Here is a 20585-nt window from a genome sequence, read left to right as displayed (position 1 = left end):
ATATGAGTAAGGTGAGGTTTCAAGATACCCACATGAGACATAAGATACTTGCTCAACTACCAAAACACAAGACTGAGTCTGCTCTAGTTGGGTTACTCGTGTTTTGTAAGTAGAAAAAGATCAGCCAATCCAAGGAAGAGGGATCTGAGAAAGGGTCATAAAGGAGGTGGCCCTTGAAAGCAAGAGAAGAAAAGCAGTTGAAGAGTGCATTCTAGATATGATAAGCAGGGAGGAAATCATCAAAGGCATAGAGGTAGAAAAGATGTGTCCAGGCAAATTTAGTTCTTTGGTGTGATGAATGGTGGCAGGCTAGAGGCCGATGACCAGTTAGAAAGTCATTGCATTGAGATGAAGGTTGAAGGTGAATGATAGAGCACGTAAAGGGACTTCTGAGGGATCAGGCAAAGTTCCATTTCTTGATCTGGGTGGTGGTCCCGAGTTTTTTAGCCTCATAACTAATTAAGATGCACATTTGCTTCACATAGTTTTCTGTTTCACTGTTTTATTCTATAGTAAAAAGGGTTGGTTTTTGTTGTTGTTTGGTTCTTGTTTTATGTTGTTTTTTGTTTTTGTTTTTGTTTTGCTTGTTTCAAAGCCATCTCAGTGGTTCCAGAGAAAGGGAAAGAAGTAATCAGGCCTGAATAAGAGTGCAACCTGGCAAGCAAATATGGAGGCCATTCCAGAGAATTGACTGTATGTGGGCACTAAAGAAAATAGATGGAGTGAGAGAGCAGTTTGGGACATGATACATTCATGTGGTCATAGAACATAAATGTGTGTTCTATATGTGACAATACCTAGCAAGCGGTTAAGCAGGAGCGTTCAAATCTCAGGAAATGTGCCAGAAGATATGGAGATCAACATGAAGAGATAAGAGCAGAACTATGGAAACTGGAAGGTAAAAGAAGATGGCCAATGACAGAATCTTGGAAAATGGCTGTTTTGGAGGCAGAGTAATAGGAGTCAGTCAGGGACACAGAGAAGGAGCTGGAGATAGGAAGGCTGATGCAGGGTGGCGTGGCGTAAAACCGCTCCTTGACGGGAGCAGGGTCAGCTGCTGCAGATCGCTGAAGGTCTGGCAAATTGCAGAGCAGCGCTGGTGTCTGCTGGGGGAGAGGTCATATTGCAAGGGCAGGTGAATCAAAGGGAGTAGACTCCTCCTGCCAAACTGTTGATGGCAAAGGGAAAGAGACAAGTAGTATGTATGTCAAGGAGAAGCAGAGTTGAGGACAGCCAAGGAAGAAGAAATAAGTAATATATGAAGTGAGGCGGAGCGGGGGGGGGGGGGGGGGGGGTGGATTTGATGGAGCAAGGATGCAAAGCGGTGCTTCTCAAAGTATGGTCCCCAGACCAGCAGCATCAGCACCACGTGGAAATTTGTTAGAAATGTGGATTTGCTGCCACCACCCCAGACCTACTGAATCGGAAACTCTGAGACTGAAGCCCAGCAATCTGTATTTTAACAAACTTTCTGAGCATTCTGATGCATGCTCAAGTTTGAAAAACACCGAGCTAGAGGAAAGAGGGAGTGGCTTAACCCTGCGCATAGGTGGAAAGGACAGACTTTGAAAGGAAGGACTACTTCCTTTTAGATAAGAGGCAAAGAGAAAAGATGAAGAAGAGGGGAAAGATATCAGAGAGCCCCAGGCTTGAGATAAGGTCATCTTCGAGAACAAAGACCTGGAATGTTGGGGAGCTAAAAACACAGATGTGTACATCCAGCCTCCAAACCCTTGCCTTACACTTTGTCTAAGATATAATTCCTCTTTCTCTTTCCTGTCCAAAACCTGACTTTAACATCACATTCCACCTTCTACCTTCTTTAGCCTACTTTCCACAACATGGCCCTCTGTAATTCTTTTGTTTCATTTCCAGATAAGACTATATGTTTCCTTTGACTGTTCTAATTTTGTTACTTAGAAACAGGTCCTCCTTGCCCTACCGTTCACAGCCTCCAGACAAGTGCTGAATAACCCTGTGGATGGACCGGCGCACAAGTTAGGAAATCAACAGATTGGTGTCCCTCCTCATTCTCGGTTTCTGTTCTAGATTTGGATTCCTTCCTCCAAGTGTCTAAGGCACCATTAGAGAAGCTTCTAGCATACGGCATTTTGAAACTCTATAAAAGATCGGGAGAAATGGAGGGCCAAGTGATAGGGAATGGTTTGAAAGAAGAGAAATGATTCCCCAGTGTAGGTTAATACTATGAATGACTTGAATGGACCCTCCATAAGGGGGAGCTAAGCCCAGACAGTCTTTGAGAAGTAAGATGTAAGAAACCGTGGAAGGGTTCCTGGAGTCTGTTGCAAGGAAGAATGGGTGTAATATCCATGTGAAGAAAACCACTGCCTTCCCCACTGCTGGTAGGACAGCTTGTGTTTTGTTTTGTTTTGTTTTGTTTAATAAGTCTAAGTTCATTACATTTGGCAAACATCATCAAGAATTGTATCAGTATGGGGCGCCTGGGTGGCTCAGTCGGTTAAGCGTCCGACTTCAGCTCAGGTCATGATCTCACGGTTCGTGAGTTCGAGCCCCGCATTGGGCTCTGGGCTGACAGCTCGGAGCCTGGAGCCTGCTTCGGATTCTGTGTCTCCCTCTCTCTCTGCCCCTCCCCCCGCTCATGCTCTGTCTCTCTCCTTCAAAAATAAATAAAAACATTAAAAAAAATTTTTTTTAAAGAATTATATCAGTACACTATTGCAAACACACAAGGGACAACAGTTTTAACAGCAGAATTAAAAACTGTGACTTGCTTCTCAACAAGGAATCTACAAATATAACGGTAAACAAATATTAACTGTGCGAATGTGAGAAAAGAAATACCTTAAATCTGTAGAGGGAAGGTTATCTGTGAACACCAGAATGAAATACAAATGAGATTAAGCATGTTTGACATTAGGTTTTATTATAAACTTAAAGCAGACTTTCTGTTTGAGAATTTTTTTTTCTTTTTTTTTTTTTAGTGTGAGTTTTAAATCACAAGGTAGGAGTCCTATCAGAAATTGACTTGGCTTTGCATTTCAGGTTGAAACTCCAAAGTCAAAGCCAGAATGAAAAAAAAAAAAAAAAAAAATCTAAGTTAGTGCAAGAATAAGGGAAGGGAAACTGATATTGAGCACCGATAATGCATCTTTCATATATTCTAGCTCATTCGATTCTTTATTGCTGTGCAAGGCAGCTAACGTCTGTTACAGATGAGGGCCGTGATACTCTCTCAGCCCCACTGGCCTGTGAGTGGCAGAGCTGGTATTTGAACTCAGAGCTTCCTAGCTACAAGCCCAGCATTCTTTCTGCTATGCTGTACCTGTTAAACTTACTGGGTTTGATATGCCTATAGGTATTCAAATTTTTCTAAACAATGGGGAGTTCTGTAATGATGATTGGCTTTATATTTCTATCTGTAAAATTGTACTCTGCTTCGTAATGAATTTCAAACAAATAAGATTTTGACATTGTGGTCAAATGGTGACAACATAAATTTTTCTTCAGTGTCGGTGTAATTCTAGGTAACACATTGGCATGATTTGGGGATTTGGAAGAACGATCTTTTACTTGTCTTTGCATCTGAATGTTATGCCTTAGATTGTGTAAAGTCCATATAGGTCCAGGGGCTAGGAGTATTTATGCATACACCCTGCTGTCTCAAAAAGCATTTCCCTTTTAGCTTTTCCTTAACAGTCGTATTGAGGTAAATTGGCATCCAGTAAACTGTATGTACAATTTTGTAAGTTTTGGAATTTGTGTATACCCTTGAAGCCATCACCACAATCCAAATACTGAAAATATCTCTCACCCCCAAAAGTTTTCTCTTGCCCTTTAATAATCTCTCCTTTTTGCTTCTTGAAGGTTCTTCCCTCCCCAGAAAACCACTGCTTTGTTTTCCCTCCCCTTATATGAGTTTATATTTTCTAGAGATTTAAATAAATGGAATCATTCAGTACGTGCTTTTTTTTTTTTTTTAGAAAGTCAGTGTTCTTTCAGTCAGTAAGAATATTTTGAGATTCATCTGTGTTGTTGCATGGATCAATAGTTCTTTCCTTTTGGGGCGCCTGGGTGGCTCAGTCGATTGAGCGTCCGACTTCGGCTCAGGTCACCATCTCGCGGTCCGTGAGTTCGAGCCCTGCGTCAGTCTCTGGGCTGATGGCTGGGAGCCTGGAGCCTGCTTTGGATTCTGTGTCTCCCTCTGTCTCTGCCCCTCCCCCGTTCATGCTCTGTCTCTCTCTGTCTCAAAAATAAATAAATGTTAAAAAAAATTTTTTTTTTAAATAGTTCTTTCCTTTTTATTCTTGAGTAGTGTGCCATTGTGTGGATACACCACAATTTATTTCTGTTTTCACTCATCGATGAACTTTTCGGCTGTTGCCACTTTGGGGCTGTTACGAATGAAACTGTTAGGAATATTTATGTACACATATGGATATGTGGATATATTCTTTGTATGGATATGTGCCTTCACTTCTCTAGTGTAAACCACTTACGAGTGGAACAGCTAAATCATATAGAGACACATATGTAATGTTTTAAGGAACCCAACAAACTTTTCCAAACTGGTTCTACTATTTTATATTCCCATCAGTGCTGTCAGAGAGTTCTGTTTTGTCCGCAGCCTCTTCAACACTCGACATGGTCAGTCTTTTAAATGACAGCCTTTCTAGGGCACCTGGGTGGCTCAGTCAGTTCAGCGTCCAACTTTGGCTCAGGTCATGATCTCGTGGTTTGCGAGTTCGAGTCCTGTGTTGGGTTCTGTGCTGACAGCTCAGAGCCTGGAACCTGCTTCGGATTCTGTGTCTCCCTTTCTCTCTGCCCCTCGCCTGCTAACACTCTCTCTCTCTCTCTCTCTCTCTCTCTCTATATATATATATATATATATATATATATATATATATATCTCAAAAATAAATAAACATTAAAAATATTTTTTAAATTATAGCCTTTCTAATAGGTGTATAGTACTATCCCATTAGGGTTTTAATTTGAATTTCCCTAATTACTAATGATGTTGGGTATCTTTCCATGTGCTTATTTGCCACTTACATATCTTTGGAAAAGCATCTGCTCAAATGCTTTACCTACTTTTTTTTTTGGGGGGGGGGTTGCTTGTTTTCTTATTAACATACTCTGAGAGTTCATTACATATTTTTTATATGTTTATATGTAAGCTTACATGATATAACCTTTTATCAGATATATGATTTGCAAATATTTCCACCCAGCCTGTGGCTTCTCTTTCCATTCACCTCATAGCATCTTTCAAACTACAGAAGTTTTCATTTTAATGAAGTCTAATTTACCAATTTGTTCTCTTATGGATCACGTATCTTTTGTCATATTTAAGAAATCTTTGCTCAATCCAAAGTTACAAAGATTTTCTCCTGTACTTTCATCTACAAGTTTTATAGTGTTAGGTTTTACATTTAATTTTATGACCCATTTGGAGTTAATTTTTTAATATGGTACAAGATATGTGTTGGAGATATATATATATATATATATATATATATATATATATATATATATATTTTTTTTTTTTTTTTTTTTTTTTTTGATGTGGATATCCAAATGCTAAAACACTATTTGTTGAAAATACTCTCAGGGCGCCTGGGTGGCTCAGTCGGTTAAGCGGCTGACTTCAGCTCAGGTCATGATCTCACCGTCTATGAGTTTGAGTCCCGCGTCGGGCTCTGTGCTGACAGCTCAGAGCCAGGAGCCTGTTTCAGATTCTGTGCCTCCTTCTCTCTCTGACCCTCCCCTGTTCATGCTCTGTCTGTCTCTGTCTCAAAAATAAATAAACATTAAAAAATTTTAAAAAAAAAGAAAGAAAATACTCTCCTTTATCCACTGAATTACCTCCATTTATTTAGGTCTTATTTAATTTCTCTCATCTTTTGTCAGAATTATCTCCAAGTATTTCATATTTTTATTCTACTAATGGTATGGATTGTTTAATGTTATTGTGAATGGTATGGAATTGGAAATTACAATTTCCAATTATGTGTTGCTTGTATAAAGAAATGCAACCGATTTTTGTATATTGGTCTTATATTCCATAAGCTTCCTAAACTCACTTATTAGTTCTGCTTGTGTTTTTGTATATTCTATTGGATATTCTACATAGACGATAGGGTTGCCTGCTAATAAAGACAGTTTTACTTGTTCCTTCCCAGTCTTGATGACCTTTTTTTTTCTTGCCTTATTAGACTGTCTAGAACCTCCAGTGCAATGTTCAATAGTGAGAGGAAGCATCCTTTCCTTGTTCTGATATTTAAGAAAAAAAAAAATCTAGTCTTTCACCATTAAATATGATACTGGCTGTAGGTTTTCCCAGATGACTTTTTTCAGGTTGAGGAAGTTCCCTTCTGTTCTTAGGTTGCTGAGAATTTTTATCAGGCATAGATATTAGACTTTGTCAGTCAATGCATTTTCTGTACTTATTGAGATGATATTTTTTTTCTTTTCTAGTTCATTAATATGGTGATTTATTATATTGATCAATTTTTAAACGTTAAAGCAACCTTCTTGTATCCCTAGGACAAACCTCACTTGATCATGACATCTATATCTATATATACCCGTAGAGAATATATATATTTATTAATATATTTTATGAATACCTGTTATATTCTTATTATCCTCTTACTATCTGTAGAATCTGTAGTGATGCCACTTCACTCATTCATGATATTGGTGATTTATGTCTTCTCCCTGTTTTTCTAGTCAGTCTGACTAGAAGTTTATTAATTTTATTGCTCTTCTCAAAGAACCAGTGTTTGGTTTCACTGGTTTTCTATTTTGAAATTTTCTATTTTGAAATCTATTCCTATTTTGATTTTTCTATTATGTTTTTGTTTTCTATTTCATTTATTTTTGTTCTAATCTTTACTTCCTTTCTTCTGGTTATGTTGAGTTTAACTTCTTGTGTGTGAGGGGGTGCTTTTTTGTTTGTTTCTTTTGTTTGGAGTGGAGTCTATTGACTTGAGACCTTTCTTTTCTGATATAGGCATTTTAGTGCTATTAATTCCCTCCATGTACTGCTTTGATATCATCCCACAAATTTTATATGTTGTATTTTCATTTTCATTCAATTAAAAATATTTTTCAGTTTCTGTTTTGATTTCTTCTTTGGATGCTAGGTTATTTACAAACATATTATTTATTTTCTAAATATTGGAGATTATTTATAGAGAATATTGATTTTTAATTTAATTCCATGATGGGCAGGGAACATATTTTTATATGACTGGAAATCTTTTAACTTTGTTGAAAGTTAAAATAAGATCCAGAATGGGTAGGGGTGCCTGGGTGGCTCAGTTGGTTGAGCATCTGACTTGGGCTGGGGTCATGATCTCACAGTTTGTGAGTTTGAGCCCCATTTTGGGCTCTCTGTTGTCAGCACAGAGCCACATCAGATCTTCTGTCCCCTTCTCTCTGTGCTTCTCCCCTGCTCATGCTCGCTATCTCTTTCTCTCTTTCGAAAATAAATATTAAAAAAAAATTTTTAAGAACCAGAATGGATATATTTTGGCAAATGCTCCATATCTATTTGAAAAAAAAAAAAAGTTTATTCTGCTATTATTGGGTGGAGTGTTCTATAAATATCAATTAAGTCATGTTGCTCAATAGCATTGTTAAAGTCATCTGTAACCTTGGTTATTTTCTGTCTACTTCAATTAATTATTGAAGAAGGAGTATTGAAATCACTCATTATAATTGTGGTTTTGTCTATGTTTTCTTGCAGTAATACCCATTTGGGCTTCAAATTAGAAGCTCTGTTATTAAGTTCATATACATTTAGAAGTGTTATGTCTCCTTCTTGAATTGGCCCTTTAACATTATAATGTGATCCGTTTTATATCCAGTAATATTCTTTGCTCTGAAATCTACTGTCTGGCATTCATATAGGCAATCTGGAATTCTTCTGACTAGTGTTTCTTGGTATGTCTTTTTACGTTTAACCCACTTGTGCTTCACATTTAAAATACACTTATTGGGGTGCCTGCGTGGCTCAGTCGGTTTAGTATCTGAATCTTGATTTTTGCTCAGGTCATGATCCCAGGATCATGAGATTGAGCCCCACATCGGGCTCTGTGCTGAGTGTGGAGCCTGCTTAAGATTCTCTCTCTCTCTCTCTCTCTCTCTCTCTCTCTCGCTCTCTCTTTCCCCCTGTGCCCCTCCCCCGGCTCACATGCTTTCCCTCTCTCTCTAAAAAAAAAAAAAAAAAAAAATAGATTCACTGTAAACCGCATATACTTGCATCTAGCATTTTATTTATTTTTTTTACTTTTTATTTTTTTGAGAGAGAGAGAGAGAGAATGCAGTATCTTAATCCAACTTGACACTGTGCCTTTCATTTGGGGGCATTTATACCATTTTCACTGAATACAAGTACTAATGTGGCTAGATTTAAATCTGTCATTTTGCTTTTTATTTTCCATTTGTTCCATCTTTTTCTTCCTCTTTTCATCTTTTTCTCCTTCCATTCTATTTTATCTCCTTTGTTGACTTATTAGCTATAATTTTGTTTAGCTGTTTTAGTGGTTACTTTAGGTTTTATAATACACATCTTTAGGGGCTCCTGGGTGGCTCAGTCGGTTAAGCGTCCGACTTCAGCTCAGGTCATGATCTCACGGTGTGTGAATTCGAGTTCTGCATTGGGCTCTGTGCTGACAGTTCAGAGCCTGGAACCTGCTTTGGATTCTGTGTCTCTCTCTCTGTCTGTCCCTCCCCCACTCATGCTCTGTCTCTCTCTGTCTCTCGAAAATAAATAAATGTTAAAAAAGAAATTTTTTTAAGATTTACAGTATGCATCTTTAGCTTATCACAGTCTATCTTCAAGTGATGGACCACTTCATCTACACTATAAAAACCTTATCATAGTATACTTCTATTACTGCCCTCCCAGTATTTATGCTATTGCCTTATATTTTACTGAGGTATATGTTATAAACTCCACAGTACTTGTTATTTGTTTAGCTAGTCCATTATATTTCAAAGAGGTAAATAATTTAAAAAATCTTACATATTTGCCCATATAGTTACAATTTTTGGTTCTCATCATTTTTTTCTGTTGATTCATATTTTCGTCTGCTATGATCATTCTTCTGCCTGAATGACTTCCTTTACATTTCTTGTACTATAGATCTACTGATGATTAATTCTTCGAGGCTTTGTATGTCTGAAAATACCTATTTTACATTTTGGGGGAAAATATATTTTAACTGGCTATATAATTCTAGGTTGACAGATTTTTTTTCCCATTCAGTCTTTAAGGATGTCAGTCCACTGTCTTCGGACTTGCCCATTACTCACAAGAAATATCCTGTCATTCTTACCTTTATTTATATATAAAATGTGTCTTTTTTTCCTTTGGGTGCTTTTCAGATTTTCTCTTTATCACTGCATTTGGGCAATTTGATTATTTGTGCCTTATAGTTTTCTTCATGTTTCTTGTGCTTGGAGTTGGTGCAATCTCTTGATCTGTGGGTTAATAGTTCTCATTAAATTTGGAAACATTTCAGCCATTATTTCTTCAAATAATTTCCATGCACGCTCCTCCCTCGCTTCTGTCCTTTGGAAACTCAAGTTACACATATTTGAGGTCATTTAAATTTGCCCTACAGCTCACTCACTAACCTCTTTTAATTCATTTCTATTCTTTGTTTCTATCTATATTTCATTTTGGACAGTTTCTATTGCTTTGTTTTCAAATTCACTTATCTTTTCTTCTGAAATGTCTAATCTGCTATTAATTACATCTGATGTATTTTTTTCCTCTCAGACATTGTAGTTTTCGTCTTTAGAAGTTTGATTTGGGACTTTGAAAATATCTTTCTTGTTTCTATTCATTTCTTTAAATACAATGAATATCATTATAATAACTATTTTAATGCTCTTGTCTGTTAATTTTAACATCTGTGGCAGGTTTAGACTGGTTTCAGTTGTTTGAAACCAGTTGCCTCATTATTGGTTGTGTTATTTCAATTCCTTGCATGCCTGGTAATCTTTGATTGTATGCCAGGTATTTTATATTTTATCTTGTTGGAATCGAACGTTGTTGTAGTCCAGTAAATGTTTCTGAATTTTGTTCTGGGTCACAGTTATTTTGAAATAACTTTTGGGTCTTGCTTTTAATATTTATTAGGCAGAACCAGAGTAGCATTCAGTCTAGGACTAAATATTCTCCCCTACCGAGACAAGACCCATCTGAGGACTGTACCCAGTACCCTGTAAACTATGAGGTTGAATTGAAAATAAAGAGTTTAAACAATTTTTTCATGGATTTTTCCTGCAGAGGAGGAATTGGGCAATAGAGTTAAAACTGGAGGGTAAGTAGAGTTAAGATATTTTAGGAGAGAGAAAATAACTACGTTTGAATAGTGATAGAAATGATCCAGAACAGAGGTGGTACTACAGGATAGAGAAGGGAGAATTGCTAGAGCCATATCCTAGAAAAGATGAAAGAGGCTGCACCTATTATATAAGAAGAGGTACTAGATTTAGATAGGGGTATGGCATCTTTTTAAATTTTTTATTTTATTTTAGAGAGGGAGAGAGAGAGAGCATGTGAGTGAGGGAAAGGGATAGAGGGGAGAGAGAGAGAGAGAGAGAGAGAGAGAGAGAATCTCAATCAGACTCTATGCCCAGCATGGAGCCTGACATGAGGCTCAGTCCCACGACCCTGGGATCATGACCTGAGCCGAAGTCAAGAGTTGGATGCTCAACTGACTGAGCCACCCAGGCACCCCAGGGTATGGCATCTTTAATTCATCTATGATAACAGGCAGGAAGGCAGGGTATATGGGAACAGATGCTGTTAGGAGCATAAGTGTGGTGGTGAGAGTATGTGGAAGTTCTCATCTGATACCTGCAATTTTGACAGTAAAGTAGGAAGCAAGGTGATCAGCTGAGAGTGAGGGTGAGAGAGGAAGTCTTAGCATTTTGAAAAGAGAAGGTAGTGCAAAATAACAACCTGGGAGACTGGGGGAGTAAGTGGACAAGGGAAGTCTAAGTATAACTGTTAGACATCGCCAAGAGTCCACTTGGGGTTCATGGTTATGAATTTAAAGCAAAGCCAGTCAGGATGCTTTTGTGCTTTCTCCAATCACACTCAGGTGCACAGGTGCAGTCTCAGAGCAGGCGGAGGGCTGGATTTAACAAACAGGAGGGAGTAAGAAAGGGAAAAGCGAGTAGAAGAATGAAGAATGGTTGAGATTAGAATACCTTCTGGAAGGAGTTAGCTGTGAAAGGGCTGGTCAGAGAGTAGGTCAGGATTGTAGTTATTCATAAAGACAAGGTCTTGAACAGTGTTGCTCAACAAATAGGCCATACGCTGGAGCCAATATGTGAACTGCATGCTACTCATCTGCAATGAGGTAAGTTCAGAAACTGAAAGTAAACGTTTAGGAACACTACTGTGCTATCCAAGCATATGATCGGTGGACTTCTATTTAGAATGTCTTGGCTTTTAAAATCTCATCTGTCTATTAATTTATATTGTATTTGATAAAAGGGTTAGTCTGCAACAGATTGGGTCTAAAAACCATAACAACAAAATCTGTTCCTTCCCCACAGCTAAAATACTGCTCTAGTGTACATGACCATCCTGTGAGTTATCTGAGAAGGGTGGAGGGCAAGGTCATTGGAAGAGAAGAATAGGAAGGCCCAGCTTCTTGAATATTGACGTCACCATCGTCAATTTCCTTCCAAGATGGAAGGTCTCCTGATTGCATAGCTCCAGCGGGCACCCTTCTCATCGTATGCTACGTGAACACCGTAACTCCAGAATACAGTGTGAATGGTGTTCTCAAGAAGGTGGCCATTGTTCTCTCCATTTTACAGCTGAGAAGGCAAACTCTAAGTTCACATAGCCAGTCAAGGAAGGAACCAAAATTTGAACCTAGGTGTGCCTGTCACCCCAAAGCTGAACTCTGTCTATACACCACTCTTTTGTCACATGCTTACAGTTATGGGGATAGCATGGCCATAAGCCTCATGAGAACTAAGACAAATGCCTTTTGGGAATGTGTTGTGGTCCATGTGGCCAAGCCAAGCATTTCAGTTTCTTTTAGAATCACTCGTTACATCTGCTGTGGTAATCCACAGCCAATTGCTATCTAGGCCCCTGTCTCTCCAATTTGTCTTTGTTGAATCAAAGGGTGAAGCACCTCAGGAATCCAACATGCAGTACCCACCACAGGATTTCCTACATTTTCTGTTCATGTGCTTTAGTAACTACTTATGTGTTAGAACCACTTTCTAAATAACGGTTTACGGAATGGTAAGATTATGAGTAATTTTCACAGTTCTCTCTTTTTCCTAAAATTTGTGCGATGGGTACGTTATTTTTATGATTTGAAAAGGTCAAGCATAGATCTATACTTTCAACTAGCTTCTTCATGTAGTAACTTTTTAGGACTCTTAGGTCTCTGATGAGGGCTCAATGGGCCCAGTTTCCCAGGGAGCTGGAGTTCCAGCTGCAGTGGAGGCCTCAGCATTTCCATAAAAGTTGATATCGGTTGTGTCCCACTCTCCTCAGGTGCATGGAGTTTCTGAGGAATTAATCTAAAAACAAAGTAAGCCTTAATCTCTTAGAGCTTCCCTGGTTTTTCCATTCCTTGGCTCTCCAGTAGGCCCAAGTAAGTACAACAGTAGAGTTAATTTAGAAAGCTTGCCCAAGTGTCATGGCATGACACGTTCTTCTGGAAAGCCCTCCCTGGAGCTCTATTATGTCTGTATGCTTACACAACACATAGGACACAGCATCAGAATTATAGGTTTATGTATCTGCATGTCCTGCTAGGCTGCCATCATGAAGATACAGCCTGTGGCACAGCGCAGGGCCTGCGACACAGTGGGTGCTCAGTAACAACGAGTTGATGAGTGAATGGGGAACTGATGCTCAGTCTGTATAGATATTTTCGTAGTGATGTGTTTAATCTTTTCTGCGTTAAGAAATTCACTACCACTTGTGTATATTAGTGTATAGGGGAAGAACTTTTGGACTTACCGACATAAGACTTGTTTTTTTAATTCAAATATATGGCTTTTCACCCAGGGAAGATGGAAAAGAAATAAAGAACCCACCAGGAAAACCAAATATACCTGGACAGGGTTGAATGTGCTCACTCAGTTTGGTTTTAAATAGCAATCAAAGTAGAAGATAGGAGCACAATTTTCCTTTGAAAAATAGCACTGCAAATCACTTTTGATGTGGAAAGAGGAATCATTAAGTACTTTAATGTGGTAAAATGCTGATTATCCCCATTATTAATTAAAAGTAACTTAAAATCTTTGGTTGGCTTCATAAGCACAACTAGAATTTTTAAATATGTGCTATTAATTATTGTTGCTAATATGAGGTTTAAAACCTGATCCTCTTAGGGAGACTAAGTGGTAGGATGGGTGAATTTTAAAATGTGCCTAAAAACTAGAACTACCAAAAATGAAAGTTGGCTCTTCTTCCATCCTGCCAAATTGCTCATTCCCTCAATCAGAAAGGCAACTGACATGCCAGGCAAGATAGATACACACTAAGTTTCACATCATTTATTTTTATAAATTTGTATTCCAGTCAGACGGGGAATACTTTGATCTCAATATGTACCTCATTGATGTTAAGAGTCTGGACTCATTGTAATGACTATGGTAAAAATAAGATGTTTTTCCCTGGTTCATCTACAAAAAAAAAAACTATAAAAACTAGCACAAGCTTAACTATTGTATCTAAATAGAGAATTCTTCCTCTTCTAGATTTGAAGACTAAGTAAAATACAGAACAGACAGTTACATCCTTAATTTTTTTATTATACCTTTTGAAATAATTTGTATATACCTTTTAAATAATTTCAAGTGCCACAAAAAATAATGTTAATAGCTCAAAATCAAAAGTTAAAAAAAAAAAACCCTAAGTATAATTTTTAAAATCTTTTTCTCCTCAAGCGTTTTACGATGGGATAATGAGACAGATGTCTCTCAACTGGAAGGACATTTTGACATTGTTATGTGTGCTGACTGGTAAGTACATAAAAATCATAAAACTCCTGTTAGAAAAAATAGCTTTGCTGGAGTAATTGGGCTGTGCTGCTTTGCTGACGGCTAAGCCAAGTCAACAAATGAAGCACAAAGCCACCTTAACCTCAACAAATTAATATTCATCTCCATGTGACAGTTATAAGGTAGTCTTCTATCACACAGTAACTTCTACCACATTATTTCCCAAAGATTGATTTTGAGAAGCATTTCCATTTTCTGGAATTGCCTCTGTTTCATGCTTGACGTATCAGTAAATGGACGACTTAGGCAAATTGCAAATAATTATGGCTCGGAGAGGAATAGTCTGGAGAAAAAGGAGTTTATCAACACAAACAGCTCAATTAGCTTACTTCTTAGGAGAGATCTGACTATTGAGATAAGGGAATATAGGTACATGTGTGTACACGCACGTATATGCTCCTACAAATAAACGTATTTGTGGAATATCTTCGGGGAAATATCTTTTCTTAAAATGTATGTTTGTTATCTAAATTTTCAATGTATTCAATTATGATATTTAATTATACACAAAACAGGAATTATAAAATTACATTTTATTGTTATGCAAATAACATTAAAATCTCTGTCAGGTGCCTGTGTTTTAAAAATAATTTACATTAGATATTTTGTCTTTTCTTTTAGCTCAATCTACTCATTGTTAATGAGAGTCTGATCCCAAGTTGCAGGATAAATATGTATCAAACCTTAATAATTATTTCAAATAATCTTAGGTATTTTCTTCATGCACGTCAAATAAGAATTATTTCACCATACGGGGAACATTGACAGTTCGAAAGTATTTCTTTCCCTGGTAAGAGTAAGATGTTATTTGTCGTTTTATCATGGTTTTATGACACTTTAGATTTGAAAACACAAGTTCGGATTTTGAAGAAGTTCTGTTGTATCAATCGACCCAATTACGAGATCCGGAACCTGGAGAAAACTTTCCCCAGAGAGAAATGGGATGAAATTTTCGGGCCGTCATTATTATTATTATTATTCTAAGTAAGATTTTCAATAGGTAACTCTTCTACGTAAGTCACTGGAATTAGATTTGCTTTCTTTTTTCTTCTGAAAAATACTTCTCAAGGGAAAAGAAGGAATTTGTTCTATTTCTAGTTTTCCATGGCCTTTTAGTGTCTTTGCACCCAATTTCAGAAAACCTTGTTCCAAAAGAGGGAGAAACAGATTTTGGACTAATCGTTGGTATGGTGCCTAATGTTATATCCCTCATCTGATCAAAACCAAGGCACTAAAACTTCACCATACGATTTGAGCAAGTAATTTAGTAACTGCCTCTCCTCACCAAATATGAGAAAGGATCCTCCAGGTTTCATTGCACAGGTGAAGATAATGCTGGCAGGATTAGATGAGATTAAGCATGAAAGATCAGAGAGCAGCAGGAAGAGGGAAGCAGGGAGGCATCTTCTTGGAGGTTTAGACAGGGTCGCAGGCGTGGGCTCTGATATGTGGAGAAAGTCAGGTCTGGCTGGGAGATTTAGAGTTAAATGTGTCCCTTACACAAATATCAGAACAGCCTGGCTTTGTCAGACCTTGTGCTATGGACACTCACACCATGTCATCCTATTTGTACCAGAGAGACAAGCAGCGGAAGTAAGATATAAGCTCTTTTCTGATTAATGTTCTCAGTTAGGTTAAAAATAGCCACACAGCATGTTTGAGAAATAGTCTTTTTTTTCCCCTAGCGAACAACAGGGTCACGTACAACCGATATACATAATGCATATTCAGTTGAGGCTTTCATTGCAAATACATAACATAGCACAATGTTAGATGTATACACACACACACACAGACACACACACATCCAGGAGCTATGTGAGTATTTACGGATTCAAATGAACTAAATATACCAAGTTTTATTTTACAAATGGCTTTTCTATGCGTGAGTTGTTAAGTTTTTTTTTCCCCCTGGTGTCGTAAGTGCCAGAATGTCAGCCTGTTTATAATTTCCCATTTGTAAATGTGAAACATTAAGCTAGTCTCACTGCAATGCCGATATGATTTCCAGAAGAAATGCTTTGGTAATGGTCTCTCTTCATATTCACAGGGATGGGTAAGCTGCTTAGAAACTTAGAAAGCACAGTGATATTTTTAATATGCATGTTGTACACATAGCAGTGAAGCAAAGGCTCCGTGAGCTCTTTATGTCCTGACGGTTTGGTGTTGCTCTGTCAGTGATTGGCGTGGGTGATGCTTCTGGGGACGGGCAGGCAGACCATGCTGCATTTTTTTTTCCCCACAATGTTACAGAGGAGGGGAAAAGAAAAAACAACTCTCTTTAGACACCACCTCCAAGATGAAACTTGAAATACGCAGTGGCAGAAATAGGTGCCACGCATAAACAGATCACACTGCCGCACCCCGTCCTTTAGTTATTATCCGTGAGATCTGGATTAGGCCATAGGAATATGAAGCAAGAGTTGGAGTTCCAATATTAGGTTCATGGATTAAATCCTTACTGAAGCATTTCCAGCAAGGGTGGCATTGTCTGATTCTCTGAATAGCTAACCAGTGGGACTGCTTGATCCCATTTACATGAAAACAAACCCCATTCACAAACCTATTCCAAACCCACCGTTGCGGTTCAAGGAAAATGCACATGATTACAACGAGCGGGTGATATGTTTATGTTTTTAAATCATTCATATATTCATATATTTACATTCAAACATTCATAAACCTGTGGGCTGTGGGGGAAATGACTTCTTTCCCAGAAGAGACGGTCTCCTTCGCTCACGTCTAAATTTAGGAGCTCCCCAGATTCTAAAATAAAGAGGCAAGCTGCGAAAGCGAGCCAGTATTTCACCATTCAGCATTTTTGACAATGAAATATAGTTTCATGGTTCAACAGTTTCTAAATAACTTGTAAAATGTCAACTTTGAAATAAACAAGAGGAAAAAAATTGAGGTACACCTGCGAAAGGATGCTGTTGACAAACATCACAATATTAGAATATTTAACCACAGGTGTAGAAGAAAAACCTGCCTGTTAAGTTCCTCGGTTGACTTGTTTAACATCGAATTTAATGTAAGAGTTCCTTTCTACCCGAATGCAGTCCAGCCTGGTCCTTGCTGAGTTTAGATTAGCACGTGATTGTTAATTTTCAGCCTGCCTTTCCAGACTCCTGTTCAGTCACAATAATCTCAGAGTCTGGAAGTAAGATTTTTTTTTTTTTTCACCCAATGAACGCTTTCATTCAGTGTTCGATGGCTGTCCAGTTTATTGTAGCTCTGTAATAAATAAAAATGATTCTGTATGTTTGGATTCTCTAAAGGCTTGGAAAGGAAGTCTAAAATGCCACCCATAGCCTGATGCATCGCGCTAGGTCCGCAGGACAGTCAGCACCGTGCCTGCAAGCGCCATCTGAGACTTTGTGGAGAAATGGGGGAAGGTTACACCACCCCACTGGCTCTCTTAGCATTTTTACACTATGTATGGTGGGTTGTTCCTATTTTCTATTATTCTAAATGATGAAAAAAGTTTGATTTTTAAGGTGTGTTTGTGGCAACAAAAAAAAAATTTTTTTTCTCAAAACAAGCTCTAGAATATCTTTGTTTTCTTCCAGATGCTGTGCTCGTGGATAGTTCTAAATTGCAGCCTTCCCACCTGAAAAACTCTTTAACCCAAATGCGGCCAGCCCTTTTACCTAAACTCAGCCATACCTAAAACTCAGTCCCAAAGAAGATAAACAAATTGTCAAAGATCTGGCACCCTAAGGGGTAGCCCCACGGGCAATCAGACCCCCCATCAACCCTGGCTGCACAGCAATCAGTTGATAAATATTGATAGAGGCCATTCTTCTGAAAGTTAAATCTTTAACTTAGCACATGTCATCTTAAAGATTGCATAGAGACCTTCCTTTCTGTGGATACTGACCGAGAAATGTCTCCTTGTCCACTGCACTCATTAATTAATTTGTCTATGAGTGGAGGGTTGGGTGCTCTGTGCTCTGCCTAAAACTCTGATTCTAAGGGTGGCCGTGAAAATGGCCTAGCACCTTTCCTTTGTCCTGAAATCAGACCAGATCAATGGAACAAAGCAAGTGTTGATTCCACAAGTGCATTATATAGAGGGCTGTGTGTGTATGTGTGTGTGTGTGTGTGTGTGTGTGTGTGTATTTTAATAGCCAAACTAGTGCAACTGTCCATGTATTTTGATCAGTAACAGAAGGGAGAGTTGAAATGGTATCTCCATTCCAATCAGTGACCCACTCAGCCTTTTTTAAATAGATCCACTTAAGCTGCTGTTGTTCTCAGAGCCCATTAGGACTTATTTAAGGGGTGAATTTTCAGGAGATTATACATCACTCCCACTAAAGCACATTGAAATTGCTCATATGACGTATCCTACAAAGCATTATACATTCTGCCTCAGAGCTAAGTAGAAAGGTGAGCTTGCTTGGAATCAAGACTTATTAGAGAACTGTAAGAATTACTTTTGGGAAATTTGACTTGGGAGGATGGAGTAGACAACACTGCCATTCAAATACCTGTGTGGAATGGGTGCTTGGGTGTTAAGGTGCATTTTCCAGTAGGCTGCAATATTAATATCTTTGTCATATCACCAACGTTGAGTGGAAACAGGGCTTCATAAGGTTATGTTTTAAGCTCAGTTTTTAAGGTGCTGATTATTTCTGACAGTCTTACCAGTTCATAGGATGCCCAGGTACAAACTGAAGAGTGGTCTTTTGCTTAATGTTGCGTATCATAACCAGCCAGCTCTCCTACGGGCCTGAGTAACTGACAGAGATACTGTCCCACAATGATAGTCATTTTAAAAAATAAAACCAGGGTGCTTGATTATTAACATTTAAGATGTTATTGGGGCGCCTGGGTGGCTCCATCTGTTGAGCATCTGACTTTGGCTCAGGTCATGACCTCACAGTTCGTGAGTTCAAGCCCCACTTCAGGCTCTGTGTTGACAGCTCAGAGCCTGGAGCCTGCTTTGGATTCTGTGTCTCGCTCTGTCTCTGCCCTTCTCCTGCTCACTCTCTGTCTCTCTCTCTCTCTCTCTCTAAAAATAAATAAATAAATAAATAAATAAATAAATAAATGAAATTAAAACAAAATTAAGATATTATTACCTCACTAAAGAATAGGGTATACAGTCCCGAAGAGAAAACTTTAAAAAAGACCAAGATAGAATTTGATTCCTTTCTTTTTTTTTTTTTTTTAATTTTTTTAACGTTTATTCATTTTTGAGAGACAGAGAAAGACACAGCATGAGCGGGGAAGGGGCAGAGAGAGAGGGAGACACAGAATCCGAAGCAGGCTCCAGGCTCCGAGCTGTCAGCACAGAGCCTGACGCGGGGCTCGAACCCACAAACTGCAAGATCACTACCTGAGCCGAAGTCGGACGCTCAATCAACTGAGCCACCCAGGTGCCCCAAATTTGATTCCTTTCTTATCAACCCTTAATGATTATTAATCACTGATTAATATGACTTATGGGCAAGTTTTTGTAGCATTTGAATTAGACACACTCTAAGCTCTAAGATTTAGTGGTTTTTCGTGTTTTTTTTTAATGGAATGATAGGAACATTTTCCCCTGGCTCACCCTCAGGTTGTCCTGATTGATGGATGGAGCGGGATAAGGTTCCCACTCTAGATATGATTTTAGCTCATCTTGAAAGGATTCTTTCTCCGATGCTCAAAGCATCCTTTTGTAGAAGAACCTTCTACTGTACACGTCATGGTGAAACCCAAGCACTGACTTCCTGGCAATTTTTCATACACTGCTCTCCCCCACTCCTTTCTCAAATGAGAGACTTAGAAGAGAACCAACCTAACTGGTGGAACTTTCTACCCAAGTGTTGGTTCTTCCTTAACAATTCCTTAACAATACCCGTAAAGAAGTGCGGACAGCCTGTTTGAGGGTCATTGAAACCAACACCGTACGTAAGTTGCTCGATTTCAAGAACTATGTTTCTCTACCAGTCAGGCAGTAAGCAGATACTTACAGAGAGTACCTTCTGGGTGCGTATGCTGGTTGTGCTAGAACTTGTAGTGTGTAAATGAAGAGAGACCGGGAGCTCCTTGAGGATGGGAACTTTGTTTTATTCACAGCATGTCTCCAATGCCTAAAACAGCCCCTAGTATGTAGTAGATGATCAGCAAATATTTGTCAACTAATATATATTATTCATTTGATGCCCACCACAGCCACGTAGGTGGGCGTTTATTGACCAGGAAACCGAGGCCTCGTGGGAAGCGACGTAGCCACACATAGTAGAAAGTTCAGAGCCAGAACTCTATTAAACCCTGCACTGGACTGCCCACTTGCCTGCAGTTTGACTCGGCACAGCAGCCCTCCTACTGAGAGCTGGTAGTCACGCTGAGTTCAGAGGAGGAGGATGAGGCAGGGCCCTCGAATCTGTGGTGCTTACTCATGCTATGTGAGGAGCAGGGAGGCCAAATCAGAGGGACCCACACCAAACTGCAGCATTAGAAACGGGAGGACGAGGCTCCACTTAGGCCCCTTATGAGGTGGCTGATGCACAAGGCTGCTCAGTGCTTTAGCCCTCAAGTCCCAG

The 20585-nt window shown here is 38.8% G+C and overlaps 1 protein-coding gene across 4 annotated transcripts in view; it reads left to right on the top strand.

Annotated features, from left to right (window-relative positions):
- CAMKMT (calmodulin-lysine N-methyltransferase) overlaps nucleotides 1–20585 on the top strand; it is a 408367-nt gene that overhangs the window by 368926 nt on the left and 18856 nt on the right. For 3 of the 4 annotated variants that reach the window (XM_086701200.1, XM_086701201.1, XM_025932354.2), the window contains one exon: nucleotides 13936–14010. The exons of the other annotated variant lie outside the window; for it this stretch is intronic. In XM_086701200.1, coding sequence (XP_086557326.1) covers nucleotides 13936–14010 — 75 coding nt within the window. The remainder of the gene's footprint in view (nucleotides 1–13935; nucleotides 14011–20585) is intronic. 4 annotated transcript variants of the gene reach the window in all.

Source organism: Puma concolor, chromosome A3 (genome assembly GCF_028749965.1).
Source record: "Puma concolor isolate L17-30 chromosome A3, mPumCon1.1.hap2, whole genome shotgun sequence".
NCBI classification, from domain to species: Eukaryota; Metazoa; Chordata; class Mammalia; order Carnivora; family Felidae; genus Puma; species Puma concolor.
This window is presented reverse-complemented; position numbering and strand designations above follow the sequence as displayed.